The sequence below is a fragment of the Perissodus microlepis genome, chromosome 1, assembly GCF_051167445.1.
Source record: "Perissodus microlepis isolate ML-2025 ecotype Zambia chromosome 1, ASM5116744v1, whole genome shotgun sequence".
NCBI lineage: Eukaryota > Metazoa > Chordata > Actinopteri > Cichliformes > Cichlidae > Perissodus > Perissodus microlepis.
The window spans coordinates 19557790-19580764 of NC_140461.1; the positions used below are offsets into that span (position 1 = coordinate 19557790).

Below are 22975 nucleotides of genomic sequence, written 5' to 3' on the forward strand. Positions count from 1 at the left end.
GTGACAACTGACTCTTCTCCAGCTGGCTACTTTTTTTTTAACGTCACTTTTGTAAATCACGTCTATAACGTGATTTACAGCCTGGAGTCACAGTGTAGAGTGTTTAACAACAGACTTTCTCACATAACGCAGCAGTACAACACCCAAGTGCAACATTAATGACATTATAATGTCTAATAATGCTATTAACAGCCGTCTCTCTTTTAAATGGTCCATTTGTGTGCCTCTGATTGTGCCTCTGGCTCACATATAGCTTTCAGAGACACTTAGATGGAACAGAGCATTTTTAGACACTGGTAATATTATTAGTTTCATTTGTGCTATTCCAACTGTTGTATGGCAGTCAGACATTAATATTACAATCTTAAAGAAACTGCAGTGTTCGTAACATGTTTTTTTTGCTCCTTTGATCGTATAAAATACTGCACTAGTTGTTGTGAATGTACCTCTGTGGTCGGGAGATTATTTGCATGAATATGTGCCACACTCACTCCTGAGCAGTTTGCATTCAGCAGGTGGCTCTAATGGCAGTCACAATCAAGCTAAAAATCAAGGATACTTTCCGGCCACCTGGGAAGCACATAAGAGGTCACTTGGAAGCAAACAACTGGCCCAAGACCAGATGCAAATGAAGATCGTGGTTGTCTGAAAGGCAAACCAAGGCGACGTACGTGCAAAAACAATCCTAATTTCATTATTGACTAAACCTTTGGAAGTTTTTTTCTTCTGTATTTAAGATTTAAATAACACACATTTAATCACGAGTATCAACAGTTACAGCCAAGAAAGGCTTCATAGTAAAATGAAAAAGGTCAAAGATTTTGCAATGAAATGTGTAGAAATAATACAAACTTTGCCCCTCCTTCCAACAGCATCTGTTTATATATGGAGCGATTCTTTTACATAATATGACTCCATTAAGATTTTAAATTTTACAACTCAGCTACTTGTTACTTGTTTTGTATTATTTGTGTTGTGTTAGAAAAAAGGGTCTTATGTAAATCATAGTATGAGTCATAGAAATCATATGAGACATGTAACAAATAAAGAAATTCGTTTTCACTATTTATTCTTTTTTATTCATTAATTCCCACAGCTCATACTGTATGTGATAGATCTTTAGTATTAAATTACCATCTTTAATACTTATGCATAATGCATAATAAATGATACCGCGGTCAGTAGAGCCCTCGCACTTCTGGCACCTAGTGCAGTCCCTAACCTATGAGTCCACAGATGCACTTTATGAGTTATCTAATAGCTTAATTTACATTCACCTGCGCCACCAGCGACAATAGATCAACAGGACACGGTTAAAATAAAATTGGCTCCTGTGAGGAAATCACTGCTATGGCAAATTCAGAAATTAATAGTTTGCATTATTGAGCTGCAAAGCTGAGCATGATTGAAACGATAATTATGAGTGTTTCCTACTGAAGAATAGCACATTACAATCTTACATTAAACACAGGCCCTTCTGGTCTGATAGACTATCTGAGCATGGTGTTTCGTCCGTGTGTGTCCGTGTGTGTGTGTGCTCACTGTTCACATGACAGACATCTCCCAGGGGCTCTATTCAGAATCACCGAGGGCTTTCGGTTCCCAAAGTCTAATTTGCTTAAACAAATGCTCTCACACTCATGAATTCTTATGTAAATTGAGCATCAACACTCTGGGGCTTCTGTGTCATTGTAACGTGATATTTTCTCGAGACAAGTGGATATTTTAAGACGAGGGGCTTATGAATAAAAATACCCTCGGTAATTAGTTTTAAATGTGAAATTTTGAATGACAAATTGTGTCCTGGAACAGGTCATGAAAATTGGCTCGCGTAACGTAAAATCCCAGATTAGTGGAAAATACCAGGTTTCGGTAAGAGCACACTTCTATACAGCACACATCATTATCACTGGAAGAAGCACAGTGTTTAGAACAGAGGAGTAAAAAGGGAGAACAGAGATGCAAACAAAAAATACTCACCTCATAATTCGGAGGGATTCTGGCGCCGAACCCCAAAGCTGAAAATCGCTTGTCACTGAAACGATAAGCAAATTAATCAGTTACAAATTAAAGCAACTGCATTTTAATCTGTGGTTGCCTTTTGATTGCAATCTGGAAAATATTGATGGCTTATCCATCTGTTTGTATTTCTGAGGGCATACCTCATGCTTGTTTGCATTTTAGAACGTGTTAAAAGCTTGAATTACAATTTGAAATCTGTCCCACTGTCAGTGCAGACAGCATTTGCACCTGTTCACAGAGCTTCTAACGATTTTTAGCCTCTTCATTTTTCACTGTACCATTTAGATGGGAAGATATTACTTCAAAAGTCTGTTAAGCTGGATTCGCTGCCTCCAGTCAGAGGACAGGGTGCACAGTTTGTATGAATAACAAGATAGTACACTCCAGATAAAGTGTATTATATTTGCCCACCACAATTTTATTTGCGTGTCTGAATTCTAAGTATGGATATCCTTTATGAAATGAAAAAGCAACGTCCTGTTCAGCTTTAAAGTAAACTTGAACCTAACCCTGAACCCCACACCTTCTCAGCTGTAGACAGCAAGTGTTTGCAGCACACTAATGGGATTCAGTGCCTGTAACTCCACTGCACAGCAATGCTGGAAAGTTATTCACTTGATGGCCTCAGTTACACAGTACCTGTGTGGAATATCTTCCTCATTCACTCTGACATTGAAACATGAAATGCACAACAAATGCACACTACCTACAATACAAGACATGATTTTTATATCTTCATGACATATCTTACAGCTCAGCTTTGTTCTCGTTGTCCTGTTTCCATTTTTGCTCTTTTGATTTGATCTGTTTTGAAAGGCATGGGTTTAACCAGGCGGGATAGGAGCAAAAGACACATTTGGGTTGCATTATGGAAACTGAAGGATATTGTTGTGGTCACTCACTTTCTGTTACACACCATTAGAGCATCCTGTTCATTAGCTTTATTGAAAAAAACTACTGTATATGCAGTATAAAAATACATACAGTAATGCCTGTAAAGTAATCTAATGTATTCCTGCAAACAAAAAGTATTTACAGTAATATTTTGGGAATTTCTGGGCATTTAGAGTAAGCACTGGAGCTGTCACGACTTGTTTTCAGTCACATCAGGGACTCTTTGCCTACAGACAGCTTTGTCTAATGGCCGCTTCTGTTATCAGGACATTTATCGATTTCATGCCTTCATCACTGACAAGCCAACCCAGCTCCGTGCAATCGCAAACAACATCTTCAGCTCTTCGTTTGGGGTTGAACAAACATTTTGAGATCATGTCTTTTATTCATTTATTCTGGACATGGTGTGGGTGCCTCAGAGGGTGGCCAGCAAACTGCACAGTGTTAGGAAGTTGTTGTGTTATTTGGTGCATGGACAAGTGATGATTGGAGAGCTGTTTATCCACTTATAGTGGCTAATGTGGCTTTGAGGCAGCTTTTCAGAGTGTGTTTGATTAACTCTGGTGTTTGTGGACTTACATAAACACTGGCACAGAGATGATTTTCACACTTTCAGAGGGAGCAATAACTCTTAACTGCCTGATAACTATTGAAAGAAGTAACTTCGGCTTGACAAGTTTTAGTTGTACTGCAATTAGTAGTAGCTGTACCAGCAGGATTGTTATTTCACTACCACAGAAATGACTGGTTATAAGGGCCTGAGCAGTAACAGTGGGAAGGCCCCATTGTATTTGCTCCATTCATTATTATTTATGAAGTAATAAAGCCTAAAAGTACTCAACATTAGCACATGTGTAAAGTCTGGTGAAAAGTTACATATTTTATGGTTTCAAAATAGTTTTGCTCTATAGCGCCACCTAACACATCTTTAATGAAGTACTACCAACACATAGTTCGAGCTACTTGAATGAAGTTTGTTACACACGAGTGGGGCCCACTCATGGAAACCCAACAGGAAGTCCACCAGGCCTTATACTTTTTTGAACTTTTGACTTTGTCCAATCAACTTCCTATTTGGCCAGTTTAAACTTCAGATGCTGCCTATATTAAAGTGTGGCGCTTTTGAATTGTTGTTGGAGGGCATGTCGGCGAATTCCAATAATTTGCCATGAACTTTTGATTGTACTATTCCTCTCAGGCTGATTGCATTCACCTTAAAACCAATGTGGTGATGCATGCCATGGTGCCATGGCTATTCTGCATGAAAGAGGAAATTGTTGTTGAAGTGCTTGGCAAGCTTGAAAAGTCAAGAAATTTGTCCCACTTCTCAAGCCTAATGACAGCTTTCTTGGTTTTTTGGGGGGGCTCTGATCACTGAATATGGTAAAACAGCTCCACAGCACCACCTACAACATTTCAAAAAATCATCCCCTGCACTGCATTTCATCTATCTGTCTGAAATTTGGCAGCCTCGTGCAGTGTCCTGAGATCTCTTGGAACCATAACCAAAGTCCAACAGGAACTCAGCCATTTTGGATTTAAAGCGTAATTTCAGTGCAATTTTTTTTTTTTTTTTTTTTGCCATTTTCAGGCCTTGTACATTAAAAAACTCCTGCTAAAGATATTTTCAGACATGATCTTTGGTGAGTCCAATCTAAAGACCTTAGTAACGTTAAATTGAATTTTCATAAAATTTTCTGTTGTGACTCGCCAAATGTATTCGCCACAGGAAACACCAGAAACTCAGTTGTACATTGTCCAGTCTCTTCCAAACTTCACGTTTGATGGGACTTTGAGTCCGGAGACATCTATGTGCCTATATTACGCTGCACTTATAGCGCCGCCTAGTGGCAACAGGAAATACGCGGTGTGTGATAACTGGCAGTTCCACGCATGATATACATAAAATAGTTAATGGGTATTATGCATCTCCAAGGTACTCATTATTGTTGTTGTTACAATCTAAGGACTTTGCCATAATCTGGGACTATAATAAATTATCAGCTTGTAGTTTCAAGGCATCACTGATTATGGCTCACAAGGCAAACATTCAGGTACCCGTGTAACATTAATGTATTCTTATTTTTGAATACGTGCTCCAGCTAATGCGTTAAAATACTCCAGTAACAGTGCTCCACTGACATTAATAGATTTCCTGTTCAATAGGTTGGGCAAGTGATACGACAGTATGAAAGCAGCTCTAATATCCCCTTCAACAATTAAATGTTTTCAACTGAAGTTAAATCCATTTTCATCGAGGAAAAAAAAAACAGCCTTCCTTTCCAACTGAATACAGGCTTTACTCCCACAATTTTGACCTTTCAAACACATCGAGGCATTCTGTATCAATGCAAGATAATAGGAAAGAAAAAATGTTTGGGGTTTTGTATTGGTTTTTACCAGCTTTGCCAGTGTAAAGAAAGAGCTTTAATGAAAATATTTTAATGTGGAAGCAGTTATTCAAGCTGAGCCAATTTTGCTTTGGCATGTATTCTGTTCCTGTTATTGTTTACATAGAAAACTGATTATCCTGGCCCCGGGACTGTTGTGATAACACAGCAAATACATTTCATGAAACTTATTAAATGTGATATGACATAGGAACGGCCCAGACGAGAGAACAGAGGAGACTGGCCACAAGTGATTTTCATCATATGAATTTTGCCCAAAGTCCACGGAGGTCACAGTTTTCTCCTCTTCGTCAGCACACGTGAGGAGCCACAGGGCAATGTGCCTGGTGTAATAGCCCTCTCAGCAAGGTAAACGAGCCTCTACCCACACAGACAAAAGCTAGTCACTCCAGCTCTGTAATGCACTCCTCTGCACGGTCTCTAAAATCCCACATCACCTATATTCACTAAAGGCTAAAAGGTTTGCTTGCCCACATTTTACACCTCAATAACAATTCCAAGGGAAGGGCTGCCTACACTTGCAGCCGCTGTTGGCCCAGAGACATGTTTCCATGTATGATGCTGGTGTGCATCAGTGTAAACATGGATGCGATAAAGCCACAAAGATGAACTGAAAATTCACAGGCAGGATTTCAGTGTCTCCGGCGCTATCGCTTGCATGCTATAATTAGCCAGACAGTGCTCCTGATATTCAATAGGAGGATCTGCATAAATCAGGAGTTGGGGTGTTAATCCTCATCTGGCTTACTTTTGACAGATGAGAGGGTCTTTCTCCAAAACAGATAATATCACAAATTATTTTTCATTAATTAGCAAATACCTGCAAGTCTACTAAAGATATTTTTTTACACATCGATACTGTAATATTTGTGCTCGGTTGGCCAATCATTAAAAATACATGTGACTGAAGTCAAACATTATAACTACAGTACATCAGCCAGTATTTACAGTAAGAGGAATCCTCAGAGGAAAACAGGCTTCATGCTGCACCACCTCTGTCTTTACATCAGATTCTACACCATGCTGTTATTTCTCCAGCCATAATGCCTCCCACTTCTTTTTGAAGTGCCTGCTATCCTGGTGTCAGCCCCTATCTCAGCATGTGTTCGTCTGTATCAGGGTAATGAGCCTGTGCGAGCTAAGAAGGAGGACCAATCGCTGCAACAGATGCTGAGAAGAAACTGTATCAGTCAGCTATCCACAGGAGAAGCAGCCACATGCAGCTTCCCATGAGAGCAAAGAAACTATGACAGACATGTAAAACAGCACGACAGCAAGAAGCGCCACATACTCGCAGGTAGAGTTAGGCCACTACCTGTGATACGCAAGACTAAAAATATTTAGCAGCTACGCGGCAGGAAATTACATAAGAATGATTATGATTTGATCAACGTGGCAGGAACAACATAGCACTGTATAGAAAATAATGAAATAACAGAAGGTACACACGGAGATGTTTTTAGTTTTTTTGATAAAAGTTTTCTTGGCTGCACATCCATGATGAGAATCTCCTGTTCCATAACATCTTAAAGTGTGAACTTGCTGCCATGTTCCAGAAACCCGTCTGAGCTAATCTGAGCTTTGTGACATTGTGTTTTATCCTCAGAAGATGGGTACACTGTGGTCATAAAGGGATGGACATGGTCAGCTATAGTACTCAGGTAGGATGGTGCTCAGTTGGGACTAAGAGGCCCAAAGTGTGCTGAGAAAATATCCCCCAAACCATTACACCCCCGCCAGGAGCTTGAAATGTTGGCACAAGGCAGGATAGGTCCATGTTTTCATGTTGTTTACATCAAATTCTGACTCTGCCATCTGAATGTTGCATTAAAAATAGAGACTCGTCAGACCAGGCAACATTTCTCCAGTCTTCTATTATCCAATTTTGTGCAAATTGTAGCCTCAGTTTCCTGTTCTTTGAGACACGAGTGGTACCTGGTGTCCTGTTTGAAGCACCCTTGAAGCACATCTGCTTCAAGGGTCTATTGTGGGTTCCTGTTGCATTCCTATCAGCTGGAAGCACTCTGGCTATTCATCAACAAAGCATTTTCACCCAGAGAACTGCCCCTGACTGGATATTTTGGACCATTCAAATTCCAATAAATCAGCATTTTCTTAAATACTCTGACAGCAACAAACATGCCAGGTTTAGAGTCACTTCCTCACTTCCCCATTTAAATTTTTGGTTAGAATTTCAGCAGCTTGTCTTGACCACATCTATATGCTTGAATGAGGTGCTACCATGTGATTGGCTAATTAGATATTTGCATTACCAGAACAAGTGTGCCTAAACTGGGCGGCAGTTTAGTTTACAGGGTGCTCAGGCTAAATCCAATGGCCCGGGTTCAACTCCAACCCAAACACTTTAGTGTCTCTTCATTTTATTTATTTTTCAATCTACGATGCCTGAATGGATTTGAAAGAAATCCCCATATTTGGTAAGAACTCTCTGTCCATCAAAATCTGATGTCTGCAAGATTTAAATGCCTGTGGCTGACAGGGTGAAAAAGGTCAGAATGTCACCTATCTCGCACACAGGCAGAAGGAAGAAAACTAATGTTTATTTTGAAATTGCCTGATGTAAAATGACCGTAAAGGAGTACATCCACAAAACTGCATAAGTGTCCTTGACTGCTGCCACCAAGACCCATCTTCAAGCCCCAGATTAGCCTCATGCATAAATAATGCCAGCAGAGGCAAAAATTTACTTGCTCTAGTTTTTCCAGGTACAAACAGTTTTCTCGTCTATAAGAAGATTAAAATGTACTTACTAGAGCTGGACCGATCCGATATTACGTATCGGTATCGGTCCGATACTGACCCAAATTACTGGATCGGATATCGGCGAGAAATAAAAAATGTAATCCGATCCATTAAATATCAAAAAAGCACCTCACAAAACTTGCTACACGGCGTAACTCGGCTCATAACCTAGCACGTCGCAGCAGTATGCATCACGTGATAGAGCGGCTGTGTGTATTTGTAGCTTCCCTACCAAACCAGCATTTCATCTCCGAGGAAGTTATCCCAGAGAGAAGTAAAGCAAGTGTGTAAGTTCATCTCTGAATGTTTGTAAAGCATTTTAGCGTTAAGCTTAACAACCGATATATGGAGCGACTGCTTCTCTCTCTCTCTCTCTCTCTCCTGCTGCTACTTCAATCGTGAAACTGCTTAATGATCAGCTGATCGGCTTTTCTGTCCCGAGTCTGTCTCTCTTCTTAGTTTTTGGCCCACTTCTCACCAGAAAGAGGAAACCAGCGGTTGAACAACAGCAGCACTATTAAGCTTGATAAGCTGTTGTTAGAATTTATTTAATATTACTTTCTACACCAGGATCTTTTTCTACATAGCTGGTAACTGTGCAGGGGCGGATCTAGCAAAGTTTAGCCAGGGGGGCCGATAGGGCATGAACAGGGAAAAGGGGGCACAAAGACATACTTTTCTTTCTTATTCTCATTTAAAATGTCTAGCTTTTAATAAATAATTATCTGAATCTTACAACCAAAGTTTTAATCTGATGTAAAATATATAGTAGTCCATTACTGTATATAGTAACTGTTAAGTCTAATATACCCTAGTAAGCTATACTACTTTTTCCTTTGGGAAGGCACCATCTGTGCAGTCTGCAATTCTGTTGAAGAAAGATGTTGAATCTATTTAATTATTCTTGAAAAATAATTTATTTCTGTGCATTTTTCCCCCTGTATCAAATTTAATTTGATTACATCGATTAAGCATCATGAGGTGGAGGGTGGTTCCCTATTTTTTTTTTGCTGGGAGTTTGCAACCCTATTAGTTAGGTTGCTTAATATTTCTGCTAAGTACTCTTTAAAATACCAGAATAGGGAGGATGGAGTAGGTTTAAGTTTATTAGATTGACTGGTTTTGCTGAACTATGAAATATTTTGGGCGCAGTGTATTTTTTACATACAGGTATAACAGAATAGCTTTAGTGTTGTTATTTATTTAAACTTGAGTGTAAACTTATACAAAATGCAGCAAGATACTAAAAAAACGTTTTATTGATTAAAAAATACACTATATCGGATTCATATCGGTATCGGCAGATATCCAAATTTATGATATTGGTATCGGACATAAAAAAGTGGTATCGTGCCATCTCTAGTACTTACTATCGTGAACGACGGTGTTTAAGCTGCAAGTTACCGCTGACTTTTTTCTTAAAACTGCAACCCATCTGTTAGAGAAAATTAAAAGTGCCAAATTCATTTCAATGAAGGAATAAATGCGAGGGAAACGAGCCGGTGGTCAATAGCTCGGTTCCCATAGCGTCACAAAAAACTGGCGAGCAAAGCTATAATGACCTGCAGGGTTCTCTGCCCTTCTGTTTCAACACTGCACTGTTTCCATTACAGTCCTAATGCTGTGGATCAGATGGAGTGGCTCCTTTCACTGGCAGAGATTCCACTGAAATGGCATGTGAGGAGCACTCTGCAGCTCTGCTTCACAACAGGAGACAGTGACAGTCCCTGTAGGCCACAAAAAGCCTTTTCTGAGAAACAAAAGATTGACAAACCTGTCATAGTCTTGACAGATCTCCCCCACAGCTATCAGAGCCTTTAGGTACTCGTTGGGCTGGTAAGGGTTGATGTAGTGCAAGGAGCAGCTGTTCCTGGGGTCTCCATTGGAGGCTGTGAAGTCAATGGCAACCTGGTGGGAAGAGAAAGAAATTTCAAAGTGTGCAACATGAACAGTTCATCAGAATAAGTTAAGCTTTTCTTTTGGCACTTGACTTCCTGCAAAGACTTTTACTTGGTTGCTTGAATGCTTATTATATTCCGAGCCATTATGAGTGAGGGAGCCTGAAATAAACCTAATGGCGGTATAAATTACATGATCAGAGGTAAGAACTTGCTTTTTTTTTTACGCCCACATAGACTGAAGCAGCATCACCTCCCATACACAGTAGATCCAAGCAGCTAGCTATTTCAACAAGGGAGAACTGCATCTACCACAGCAGTCCTCATGATTAACATGCATTGCTTCTCTGATCCAGCCAGAGAGCGAGAATGTGCACTATAGAGGGCAAACCAAAGGGCAAGAGTTACAGAACATTTGAATTTATTTCATGAAACTGCCTCCAAGAAAGCTATGTGTGCACAAACAAAAAGGTCAGGAAAGAAGGAAACATACCAAAGTCTTCATCGAGTAGCAACATGATCGGTGTGCCGAGCACAATATGTAAGTCATGAAACTAGGCTGCAGTTAACAGCATTCAGTGACAGCGAAGCGTCATTAAAGACAGTCGGTTTAATTTACCGTAAAGTGAATTTGGCATCCTCCCATGATGTAGTCTAAGAAGGAGTAGACTCTGTGAAGCTGCGAGGCAGAAAAACACAAATCTTTCAGGCAAAACCGCAGAAGAGTATAGTTATGATGTCACCAGGTCATTAAAGCACAACAAATCTGTTCGCTATAAAGGTAAGAAAAAAAAATGCTGTGCTGTATGCTGAAAATGTAGTGGAGACTAAAAATGCTCTGGAAAGTCTTCCCAGTAACAGAAACAGCAGCAGTGTCTATACCGCTTTGTAAACTGAGAGAATGAAACACTGACTGATTCTCTCTAGGGTGTTGCCTCTTCTGAAGCATGTTTCTGCAGGAGTTTCCTACCTTGAGGTCAGTGAGAATGACAACTCCTGAATTTTTATAGTTTCTCTTCTTCTGTTTGTACTTAGGATTCATACAGTCCCACGACACCTTGAACAAAAGCAAGTGAAAGACAAAGAACAAAAGCAACAACTTGTGGCATTTTGAACATATCAAAGCAGCCTGACATTGTTTTTTCCTTCCATGTGTGCTGGATTTCAGCAGAGAAAAATCAGAGGCACATTGGGAAAGGATAAAATTGTTACACAGCTGTCTCTCCCCTCTCCTCCGCTCTGCTCCACCTCTCCATTCACTGACCTTATTTCCACTGGAAATTTTCTGCATTTCCCTGAAAGTGGCGTAGAATTCGCCAATGAAGTCGTGCTTCCCCCTGGAGTCATGATCCCACACTAGGCACTGTGGGGCACACACACATACAGACATTGTTTACTACTTTTGACATACAACAACTCATTCATATATCCCAGGTATACTCATAGAAAATCCATATACAAATCAAAGTGATGTATTTTCAGTGTTCTGCCCTGTTTGCTGACCCCAGCTGAATCACGCTGGTCATGCAGTTTGTGACTCACTGACTGTGGTTTTTGCAGTCACAGTTCTAAAACGTTCCCTACCTTGAGCTTCCGGTCTTCATCGCAGCTGCACAGGGATATGAGTGACACTTTGAAGGGCTCCCACACTGGATTCAGGTTGTTTTTAATCACCTGTTAGAGAACAAGTACAATAACAACAGAAGTAAAGTGTTAGAAACACATTAAAAGCTGTCGATGAAACCGGGGTGGGAATGTGGTAAGGTTACCTCAGTTCTGTAAACAAGCTGCTCGGTTTCATCGTCATTGATTCGATAGATTTCCAAAAATGGGTCCGACTTGCTGAAGAGATCCTGCAGAAACAGAGAAGACAAAATTGACTAACCCACTAGATCTGGAGGTGAGAAACAACCAGTTTCGGGAAAGATTCTTCTTCCTTTACTTGCTGTAAATCAGAAAAGGAAAAGTCTATAAAACTAGTATTTCTCTGGTTTTCTTTTTTAGCTTTATTCATTCATGGACTCTCGCAGAGGTCAATGTCTGTTAGATCAAAAGATATGAAATATCACATTCAACAGAAAGGATTTGGTTTAATTCAATTTGCAGTCTCTTCAAGCGTTTGCTAGCGTTTACAATGAAGCTGTGACGATTTCCACCCAGGCTTGGGTGCTTGTGATATCTCAGTATGCTTTTAGTATTTGTCCAGGTGATTTGTACAAATGTCTGCAGACACTAATTCATTGTTTGCTGATTGCAGGAGGAATAATTGTCAGGTAACTGTCTGCATGATTAAAGGTCAGGAAGACGCAGCGTGGTGGAATTTTTGAATAAGACATCATTGAGGAAAGGATTGATCTTTTATAAGCTTCTAAGTCATGCCATAGATTTTTCACTCAAGTATTGACATTTTCCTTCAGCAAATAGCGTGTACATGCTACGGCTGAAGTTCATTAGCAAAGCATTTGCGCTTTCCTTTGCGTGTTGCAACTTGCGCAAAGTGCATTTTAAACAGCCCCGGCGATCGGCTGTAATGAATACGATGAATCGAGATCAACTCACTAGTGTTTGTGTCCATTTTCAGTGTTAGTAAATGCCCCAATTAACTGAAAACACGTGGAACATTTTGCATCTTTTATAGTTATTTGTGGTAGCCTTGAATCATCCCCTGAGTCTCAAGTTCAGGCGTCTGAGAGCAGAGGCAACACTGATTATTGAGGTCAATTGATTCTTCTGGGAGGAAAACAAATAATTACTGTGTGTGCGTCTGCGTGTCTGTGTCGTTCTGTGTGCCTGTGTCGGCTGGGTGGGTGAGGGGGAGTTTTGTGTACAGCGAATGAGATGGTTAAAGATGCATTTCCCGCTACATTAGCCAGATACATCTCCTGAGGGATAGGAGCAAAAAAAAAAAAGAGCTGTAAGATCCTTACTTTGTTGCCATGACAACCACTAGCCAGTGGCATCAGTAGCATGGACTCATGAGGCAAACATGTCAAAATTCAATTTCAGGTTTACAATAACTGTAATGTTTATCATTAGCAGTTACCACGATCTATCATGCCTCCTAATTAATCCTTCTGCTCAGCAACGTGAACAGGCTGACATTCAGTATTTACAGCAGGTTGAGGGGATGCAACTGATGAGCAGCTCATTAGAAAGAGTCATGCTTCAGTCATCATCTGTTGTCCTTGTTAGATAATTTGCTATATGCAAGCTGCCTGTCACAGCTAATTTATTTAGTTAAAAAACTACTTAAGAAGACATCCTGTCACTTGTAGCAGGAGGGCACTAAGACCCAGGCACAATTCAGGGGCCCAAGGTGAGAGCACCTGACCCTTTGAGAGGCTCATTAGGTGGGTTCGTTTTATTCCTGCTGTTTTACCTTTATTAGCTTGTTTCAGCTGGGATTATTTTACCGTAGGGATGTATGTGCAACCTGGGGTGCTGGGGCGTGAATGTAATAATAATTAGTATATAAGTAGTTTCGTTTTTTTGAACTTTCATCACGATCCTGGACCAGTGGCAGTCTCAAGGTGCAGTGAAGGTTGCCCAACAAGGGTTCACTTTACATCATTTTATTTCTCGTTTTCGGTAAACTCTAGCGCAGTGCTAATAAACAGCTTCTATTTGTATTTAGTGCTGTGGCTCCTACTGTGGGAGGTTATTGTTTTCTGTTAATATTTTATGTTTATGGTGGTACTGGTATTACTTTGGGTATTTTATGCTGGAAGTTGTGGGTTTACTTTGAGTGGAGTGTGGGTCATTCAGTCCAAGTACACTCCCAGCGTATCAGTTTGCTGATTGCCACACCAACATAGCGAGACTCCTTAACTTCTGATGTTTTTTTTTTTAAATAGGATTGATTATACGAGCTGTAGTAACCCAGCTTGAAATAAAAACCTTTGTTACAGCATCTTGACCCATACTGATTGTTGGTGTTCTTATTGAGTCTCAACAGTGCAATTTATTCAAGTGCTCCACACTGATAAGCTGTGATAAGTTTATGGAAGTTTAAAAATCAGGGCATTCATGAGGTTCTTTTGGAGGATGCCCAGAATCTGTTTGTAGTACCTGCATAACCTACAATATGTTGGATTACATGAAACATTTTTCATTGACCATGTGGTTAGGGACATGACTCCACATGTACCTCTGTGTGAGCTCGATAAATATAAATATACTAAGTTTGCTTCTGCCACAGTTTTTGTTCTTGTCTTTCTGTGTTCACTGTTTTTCTCCTGTCATCCCAGCTGGTAGCTGTACATAGCTGCCCATCCCTGAGCCTGGTCTCTTCCTGCTAATAGGAAGCTCTTCCTCCCCACCATTGCCAAGTGCTTGCTCAAAGCCATTTATCTGACTGTTGGGGTTTTCTTTCCAATATTTGCTTTGCAACCTTTACAGTTGTGAAGAAAATGGTCAAATGTATACATTGTGCTGATTGGGGTATCTACTGTTTCATGAATGGGAAAATTGCCTTATTAATATAAAGAAGGTTTCCAGTCGTAACTTCTTTTCTTTCTTTTTTTTTCTATCTAATAAAAAACACCACAATTTCAAAATAGACAACACCTCTCCTGCAGCTCTACATTAAGCATCCCCAATGAGTATCACTTAAAAAAACATCTCTCAGGTGAAAGCCTTGAACTTAACCTATTGCACCACAACAACACTATCCTGATCTGCTCCGAAGACAGCTGGCACCGACCGAAGTCTCCATTCTCGTTCTGTCTCTGAGCACTTGAATTACAATATGCTGAAAACTTGCTATGGATTTTTGGTGTCCACTCATGCCAACGACAGCCTGCCTACCCCAGCTTTAACACAAATATCTGCAACATTATCTCCTCCCAATCTGAGCAGAGGACACGGAAGAAATGCAATTTGTTTTAGAGATGCCAGCACTGTTCAGAGGCATGTTTTGTTTTTCACTTCGGAAGTGAAAGTGATGGAAAATTTCTTACAACCAGCTCGCCTCTTATATCCAAACCAAGTTATGCCCACAATCCTAAAAAATTAAGCTTATATGTAACTTCAACAAGAAAGATCTGTGATCTTTTGTCTGCTTTCCTGAGTGCTCCCCTTTCCCATCCTGTCAACATCATGAGTCTAGTCAAGGGTTGTCAAACATAAGGCCCCAGGGCCAGAATTGGCCCCATAAAGACTCTAATCAGGCCCACTGGAAAATGTGAAGCAAGATGTATTGTTGGGATTTTTAACTGTATTCTTAAAAGTTTTGCAGCTTCTCTGCTGATAAAGATCTCCCCTTATCTACACCAAAGTAAATGATAAAGTGGGCTTTACGTGGCCCACAGTGTAAAATGAGTTTTACATCCCAATCCGTCATCTCTCCATCTCCACCTCACACTGGTCACTCAGAGCTGCATCCAAGCATGTCTGTCTTCATCTTTGTCTTCACCACCATCAGCATCCAGACTCCATTGGGTCCTGTCCTATCACTGCTGGGACTACTTTCTATGATGTTTCCTCAGAGTCTAATCACCAAATAGGTTATTAATTGACTTCTGTATCTCAATAAATGATGTTCAGTTCTTCCAAAAGGTGTCTACTCGCTAACATAGAATGGGTTATTTTTGGAACCAAAATTAAATTGTCTTTGCTCCTAAATAAAATCAGTATCTAATCACAGTCTATATTGTTTGTTCAGAGCAAATGAACACTTTTGCATCTGAGTGGCAAGTGACTGCACATCATTTCTCTAAAAGTAAAAGTAATTTATTTGTGTTAGAGTGGCTTCTCCAGCATTTCAACAGAAACTGGAGACTTGGGGCAGCCTTTATGAGGAGGAGAAAATGGACTTCACAACAAGGATTTATTTTTATTATTTTGTACTCCATGTGTTGGAGTCGGGTTCAATTTCACTGTCAGTGCGGCGGTAAAATTCAGAGTGGAATTCCAAAAATAAATGCACATGCTGTAGAAAATTTGAATTTTTTTCCAAATAGAGCTGGAAATCAAAGGGCAACCTGTGAGTCTTGAGTCCCGAGGCTCGTTCCTGAGAACATGGTGTGACTACAGATCATCAGAGTTGTAACTGGATGTAAACTCCCGCTCTCTTTTTGATTGAAACATGCCTTCTGCAAAGTCTGACAGCATGAGTCCAGGAAAAGCTAAGGTCAGTGATATGCAGCTTTAAAGTAGATCAACATTTAATAACACAAATAATGCTGAATACTAATATAATTTGTATATAACAGCATGATTTTTTGTGAGAAAATATTCCCTTCTGTGAGCATAAATTTAATGCCATTGAATTACTGTGGATGGATTTCTTAGCCTATACAGTATCATGACAGGAGGATTCTCATATTACTCACCATCTAATGCTTATAAACCGCGTCTAATAAAACAACTGTGTTGGTGTTTCAATCAAAAACGTGTACTCCTCTCACCTTATCATCGAGCTTCTTGGCACAGAAGGAGAGTTCCACATATCCATTGTTGCCAGAAATTTCCTCAGCGTGCACCTAGAAGGAAAAAGAATTTGGCAGTGATGTTTTTGTGTTTTCATTTCCATTATTACTGTTAAAGGAAATGTGACTTAAGACTGTGATATATATTTCCAAAACACGACCTTAAAGCTCGCAAACATGACTGTCGTGATTCAAGCTCCAGAATGTCAATACAATATCATTTGTCAGCATTTATAACTATCGCCAATAATTAGTGGCTCCATTTTTTTTATTGCATTAGCTACTGGAGTGAATCGTGCTTTTATTTCAAAGTGTCCTTGAGCAAGACACCGAAGCTCAAAATCCTCCTGATGAGTAATTTTATGAAAGCTCTCTGTCATCACTGTGTGAATGTGCATAAATGTGGGAACGGGCAGACACATTGTGAGGCTCTTTGGAAAAGAGATTTTTAAAAGCTATGTAAATGCTATCCATAAAGACTCTCCTAAGGATAAAAGAGACGTTCACGTCAATGTAAAGTTAAACAGACAAATCCACAAATTACACGGCAAATAAAATTCCACTCTTGTAAAACTTAAATGCCCCTGTGTGACTTAAATATCTATCATCAGTTATAATGAGTATTTGTACTGTTTTGATTTTCTATTGCAAATGAAAGTGATTTTAGAGTGAAGTCCTGTAAAACATTTAACCAGTAGGTGAAAAGAAGAATGAGTGAGTAAAAATGCAAGAAGAAAAAACATCAGAAAAATACTCCAAAGTTAGTCATCACTTAACAACAGTACTGTACAAGAGTGCAGAGCCACCCCTCATTTCTTTATTGTTTGCTAGGAAAATGAGAAGTGCCATCATTTATTGAAACATGTGCAAACAGATGTGGATATTTGGTATGAGCGCCACTTATCCTTTGACGTAGTCTGAACTTTCTTAGGCAAGCTTTCCTTTCATTCTTTTAAGTAGTCTTCAGGAATAGTTCTCCGGGCTTCTTAAATGATAGTCAAAGCTCTACTTTATACATTTTGTTCTGTTTTCTGTCACAATGATCGCACACTCCTTTAGTAATTTCTGTGGAGCTCTGGGGAGGTAAATTCTTGACTGATAATTTACCCTTGTCATCTTTACTGGTTGTGTGTTTGGGATGGCATTGCATGATGAAATCCAGAATCTATCCAAATCTGCCGGCACTTTTCTGTGTTGATAATGCCAAAAGAAAAGATCTCAAACACCACCTAGTGAAATGCAGCCCAAACCATGACAGAGCCTCCGCCGTGTTTTAAAGATGGCTGCAGACACTCACTGTTGTACCTCTCTCCTGAACTTCTCCATACATACTGATAATGGTTTGAAACAAAAAATTCAAATTTGGATTCATTACTCCATCAGATCTGTTGCCACTGATTTTCAGTCCAATTCTTGTGTAAGTTTCATGCCTCAGCCTTTTCTCCCTGTTTCCCTTCTTTAAGAATGGCTTCTTGACAGCCACCGATCCACAGAGACCATTTCTGATGAAGCTTCAGTGAAAAGCAGATGGATCACCCGAAGGGCCAGATGCATCTCTCAGGTCTTTGGAAGGACCAGACTTTCAGATTCGGTTCATCTGCTGTGGATCTTTTTTTTTTTTTTAGACCCAAAACCTTTGATTTTGACTCCCACATGTTCAGTTACCTTAAATCTTTTAAGGAGAAACTGCAGATGATTACAAGATATGCCAAGTTGTCTGTGTTAACCTGAGCAATGACCTTACTAGTGCAAAAATACTATTTTGTGCCTGTCAAACTTTATTATCTTTGACATTTTTAGTTGATTAAGTTAAAGAAATAGAAACATTTCTTTGACTAAATGTGTTTTTGTGACAGGCTACAAGTTAAAAATGGTTGGGTTCTTTTAGCTGTCTGTTATGTGTAGACAAAATATTGGTTAATCCCTTGAGTTAATCTTTTTTTGCACTTGAAAGATTCAGGTCAGTGTTTATGGCTCAACAAACAAAAACAGTCCTCTGAAAATAGTTAGGTTGAACTAAAAACCAGTGGAAAAGCAGCCTCCAAAGAGAAATTGTGAAAGACTTTCAGAAAACCTGGAAAATGATTCCTCAAGACTACTAACAAGAAACTCTGACTCCCTGGAAGCAAAATATAATAAAATGACTGGCTTGTAGTATAAATGATCTCTACTTTCTTTCAGAATACTCCAAAGCTAGTCTTTACTGATTTGTTTCTTATTTACTTGAAATCCTTCGAATGCTGCTACATTGTTCTACAGTGCCTACATATTTTATACTCTGTAAATGACACCTTACATTTGTAAAAAATTACACGGTAAATGCAAATTACAGGTTGCAGTCTACCTGCTTGCTTGTAACAGTAATATTTCTGTGCACATGCATATGCACATAATTCTATGTTTTTTATTGTAAAAACAAATAGTTGAAGCTCGTTGTGATCATGAGCATTTTTTTCTTGGAGTGGCTTTTACTTGGTGTAGGATTAAACCAGAGCCTGGAGAGACACATTAGCTAGAAGCTTACTGATGTGTCAGGTTATCACCTCAACTTGTGAATTTACATTGTTATAGATGTAAAAGTTACCACAACAAAACAGTAAAGTTGTGCTAGTTATCAGATTTTTTTTCCACTTTCCACATTTGTTTAGAGAGGAAAAAGTTCAGCTTGTAAGAAACACAGTGCACCTTCTGCTGCTCCCATTGTGCTGTCTGTCCACCTCACAGAACACAAGGCTTTGCTTTCTGCTTCTCTGTATTAAACTTGTATTAAACTGGCAGCAACCTTACATCAAATTGCCAGAACTGTGGCTGTAAAGTAAGCATGCCCAGGGCTAGACAACACTTGACAGTGATGACAGGGAAGGAAAGGCTTTATTTTTTATTTTTTATCACCCAGTTTGTCCTGACAAGAATAACTAGCATGTAAAATCTTTGTAAAAGGTGTAGGCAGGTGTGCTCTTTCCATCTTTGCCAGGGCAGCAGATTAAGTAGTATAGCATGAGTAGATTGTGATCTATTTTAATGGCTGTTTAAGGATTATAGTATTAAAGTTAGAATGAGGATTTGCCTGTGACTACAGACATTTTCACACCCAAAAGAGTTGAGCCTGAGACCCTAAGTGTCTGAAGCAGTCGGATCCGACATTAAGCAGCCTTTACCAGCCAGCTGTCTTTACAACTGTTAAGTCCAGTTGCACTGATGAAGGCTTTCAGCTGAAACACACCTGCTCTGCCCTTTAATAAACATTAAGAAGTATGTTTGTTCAAAAGTCCAGAAGATATGTGAGAAGAGTGCACAAAAAGAAGAGTGCACTAATTGCCTGGTGAATTCACACCTCCAGGAAGCAGGACACATGACAGCATGGGGTAGCACTCACGTGGGAAAGGGCAACTTCAGACGTTGCCCCAACATGATTCCCTGCACATTTTCTGGGAGTCATGCTTGAAAACAGCTTCTGTCTCACGCTTGAAGATATGGTTTGTGCTGCTTGTTATACATAAGGCAACAATACAGTGAGCACAGAAAGGAGCGGGTTCATGCTTTTGCATATGAAAAGCAATGAAAATATATTTGTTTGGTAAAGAATAGAGCAGGCTGTATAGCAGCAGCAAGCTGTCTGCACATTAATGGGCACACTGCAAACAGTAGATGCTAACAGGCATTTTTGGTGTGGATCTACTGAGCTCACTACCTAACTATATGGCAAAAGTATACTTTCTCAGTTCATTCTCTTACTTATCTTAACGTTGTCTGAGGTGAGATCCACAGGGTCTGACTTTGAATTGAACTAGTAATTATGTAACCTCAAATACCTGGTGCGTTACCTAATCCTGGTCCCATGGGTTTGATAATGCATCATGTCAATGGGGGTGTAGAAGTACAAATATGTGTCTATAAATCTAGGATGTTTTTTTACAAAGAAAAAAACCTCCTACATTATCTCCATCGTGTCTCATATAATATGCTACAGTAAGAATATTTTCTGTTTTGTTGTTTTTACGCGTAGCAAGTAAAGTATAATGAAGAGCTACACTATTATAAATCGACAGAGGCATGTTTTTAATGCCATTATGCGTGTGCCACTACAGCATTACGGATAATGGTTCAGCATTGTGCTTGTGCACTGAATTCTCTGCGCTTGTGCAGATGAAATGGTCAGATTATTCCTTTGTGAGAATCCTCACCATTCCCCTCGAGAGCTTCATAATGCATTTGCTTTTTAAATAAATTCTAAATCTGGCAAAAGACTGAGTGATTCTTTTTTATGCCTGTATTCAGTAAGTGAAGAGAACCAAGGAGGTGAAGTTTGTTGTCTGTGTGTGTAAGATGGGGCTGAATTTAAATCACGCTTTGTACTTTTGCTCACACCAAAAACACGGGAACATGTGTACTGTGTGCGACAGTCCAGCCCGGTGATAATAACGCTGTCAGACTTTGCAGCAGCTTGTCCACCATGAATTCATTAGAGAAAGGAGAAGATGAGATTCTTTTGTGTATTTCCCGACCTGAGTGGAGGGTTGCGTGATTACCTTGTCATGTTTTGATGTGCTACCGCCACTGGCTTGTTAACTATAAGATGCTGGATAATGAACCAAGAGCTATTCTCTTCCACATTTGACACATGATTTCTTGTGCATTCATCATTTCTTATGGATTTTCTTGCTTCCCTGTGCGCTTTAGTGGGAATGCCTCTCCGTGCCACTAAAACGGACACTACCATAGAAAAGATGTCTGACTTATAAAATAAAATTACACCGCTACAGTGATACCTAGGAGCAACACAGGGCTAATGTGTTATGTGTTCAAATTAGTTCATTCATCAGAGCAGCAACACTACACACGCAATGTCAGGAACCTACTGTGATGGTGGATTTGCCGGCATATTTCCCATACTTGAGCAACAGAGGTTTCACCATCTTCTTTTGGGCCACTATCTGCAAAGAACAAGATAAACAAAACGTTTGGCCTTGAGCCCTCAGTGGCAAACAGCAGTGTATAGAGATCTGAGCCTTTGGCATCACTAATAAGTATGAATTATTTACTGCAAGCGGTGCAGCAAATATACACCATTTACCAATAAAGACAAAAGGGGGCATGTTTTAGTGCTTTTACACCAACAAATCCCAGTTATTAGACCAGAAATCTGGAGCTACAGCTGGCAAAAATGGGTTAGTAAGACAGCAGCATCTGTTTACCTGGCCAAGAGTGCACTCCACCCCTCCCAGAAAGTCATCATCACGGGTTCCGATGCTGTGAGTGCCGTGGATGTCATAAACCTCAAATCGCAGTTTCTGAACCTCCTCGAAGTAGTAATCCAGCGAGAAAACCTTGCCAAAGACTGGGTGCAAGTTGCTCTTGATCACTTCTGTCCTGTCCAGCTGAGAGAGAACATGCTGAATGAACTTTTGAATGTCAACACTAGTTTATCTAATGTTCCTAATTATGACAGACTGTATGCATTTGTAAAGAAATGAAGCCCCCCTTTGACAGACTGTCTTATAGCGTTTTACATCGCATGTAAGAAACAGAACCAGCTTCTTTTTCAAAGAAGGGCAGACATTATTATGTTTGTCATGAGGATGATACGAGAGATGATTGGAGGGCTCTGACATTTAATCTCAGCTTAGAGGAAACATCCATGCTTGTCTTTGACTGCCTGACAAGGAAAAGCTGATCTCTCTGGGGCCCCATCTGTTCGTGATGTAGAATTTAGCTCTCACACAGTTCCATGAACATTTCCACACTGCCCAATTTGTCACAAGGACAAATCATCATTGAGCATTTTGAAGTCAACAGCGCTTTAGTACTGGTAAATTTAACAAGAACAATAAATATACACAGGAAAAAAAAATGTCACGAATTTCCAAGATTAACCAAATGTGCGTGGATAAGCGATGTTTGGGACTTAAAGCTAAATGTGTAAATACTGAATGACCCAGAAGGGAAAAGACCCACCAAGGTGCATTATATGGAACTGATCTATCAGCAACAAATGAAGGACTGGGGAAGGTTTAAGTGCTCATCCAAACGTAGCGGCTTCAATGGCATTCGTCTACGACACAGTCCAAAGTCATTTCTTCATTGTCAGCGGGGCAGGTCCACACTTTGCTTTTGATTACTTTACAAACGGTTGACAGTGTTTTCCCATTTCTCATCTCTCGCTGTGGGAGAGTCTATAAGCTGAAGGACTGAACTGGAATAAGAAGCGTGATTCCTTCATCACGCACAACATTTTATACATCTAATCTACAAATCAAAGCACAAACATCAAGCAAATATCTCAGATCACAAGCCAACAGCTTCTTGTAATCGATTTTCTTGGTCTTTTGAAAGGTATTCCTTCATTTTGTGATTTTTAGAGTGATGCCAGTCTTCCAAGATCTGTGGAAAAATATAATATTTATACATTGGTATAAAATGGTATTTTTCTTCCTTTTGAAGCCACTTAGGGTTTTTATAAATAATATGCCAAAGAATAACGATGCTGTCAACATAATTGGAACTGAAGCTTTCCTCTTGCATGCTATATTAAAGCATAATCTTTGCCACAGTGAATGAT

The 22975-nt window shown here is 39.7% G+C and overlaps 1 protein-coding gene across 5 annotated transcripts in view; it reads right to left on the minus strand.

Moving 5' to 3' along the window:
* cpne7 (copine VII) overlaps window positions 1–22975 on the minus strand; it is a 37155-nt gene that overhangs the window by 8208 nt on the left and 5972 nt on the right. For 4 of the 5 annotated variants that reach the window (XM_084933951.1, XM_084933962.1, XM_084933980.1 and 1 more), the window contains 9 exons: window positions 21612–21794; window positions 21276–21350; window positions 16396–16470; window positions 11758–11841; window positions 11573–11662; window positions 10959–11351; window positions 10608–10667; window positions 9865–9998; window positions 1981–2035 (listed from right to left, as the gene is read on the minus strand). In XM_084933951.1, the coding sequence (XP_084790077.1) occupies window positions 1981–2035; window positions 9865–9998; window positions 10608–10667; window positions 10959–11351; window positions 11573–11662; window positions 11758–11841; window positions 16396–16470; window positions 21276–21350; window positions 21612–21794 (1149 nt within the window). The remainder of the gene's footprint in view (window positions 1–1980; window positions 2036–9864; window positions 9999–10607; window positions 10668–10958; window positions 11352–11572; window positions 11663–11757; window positions 11842–16395; window positions 16471–21275; window positions 21351–21611; window positions 21795–22975) is intronic. The other variant, XM_084933989.1, reaches the window with a different exon arrangement.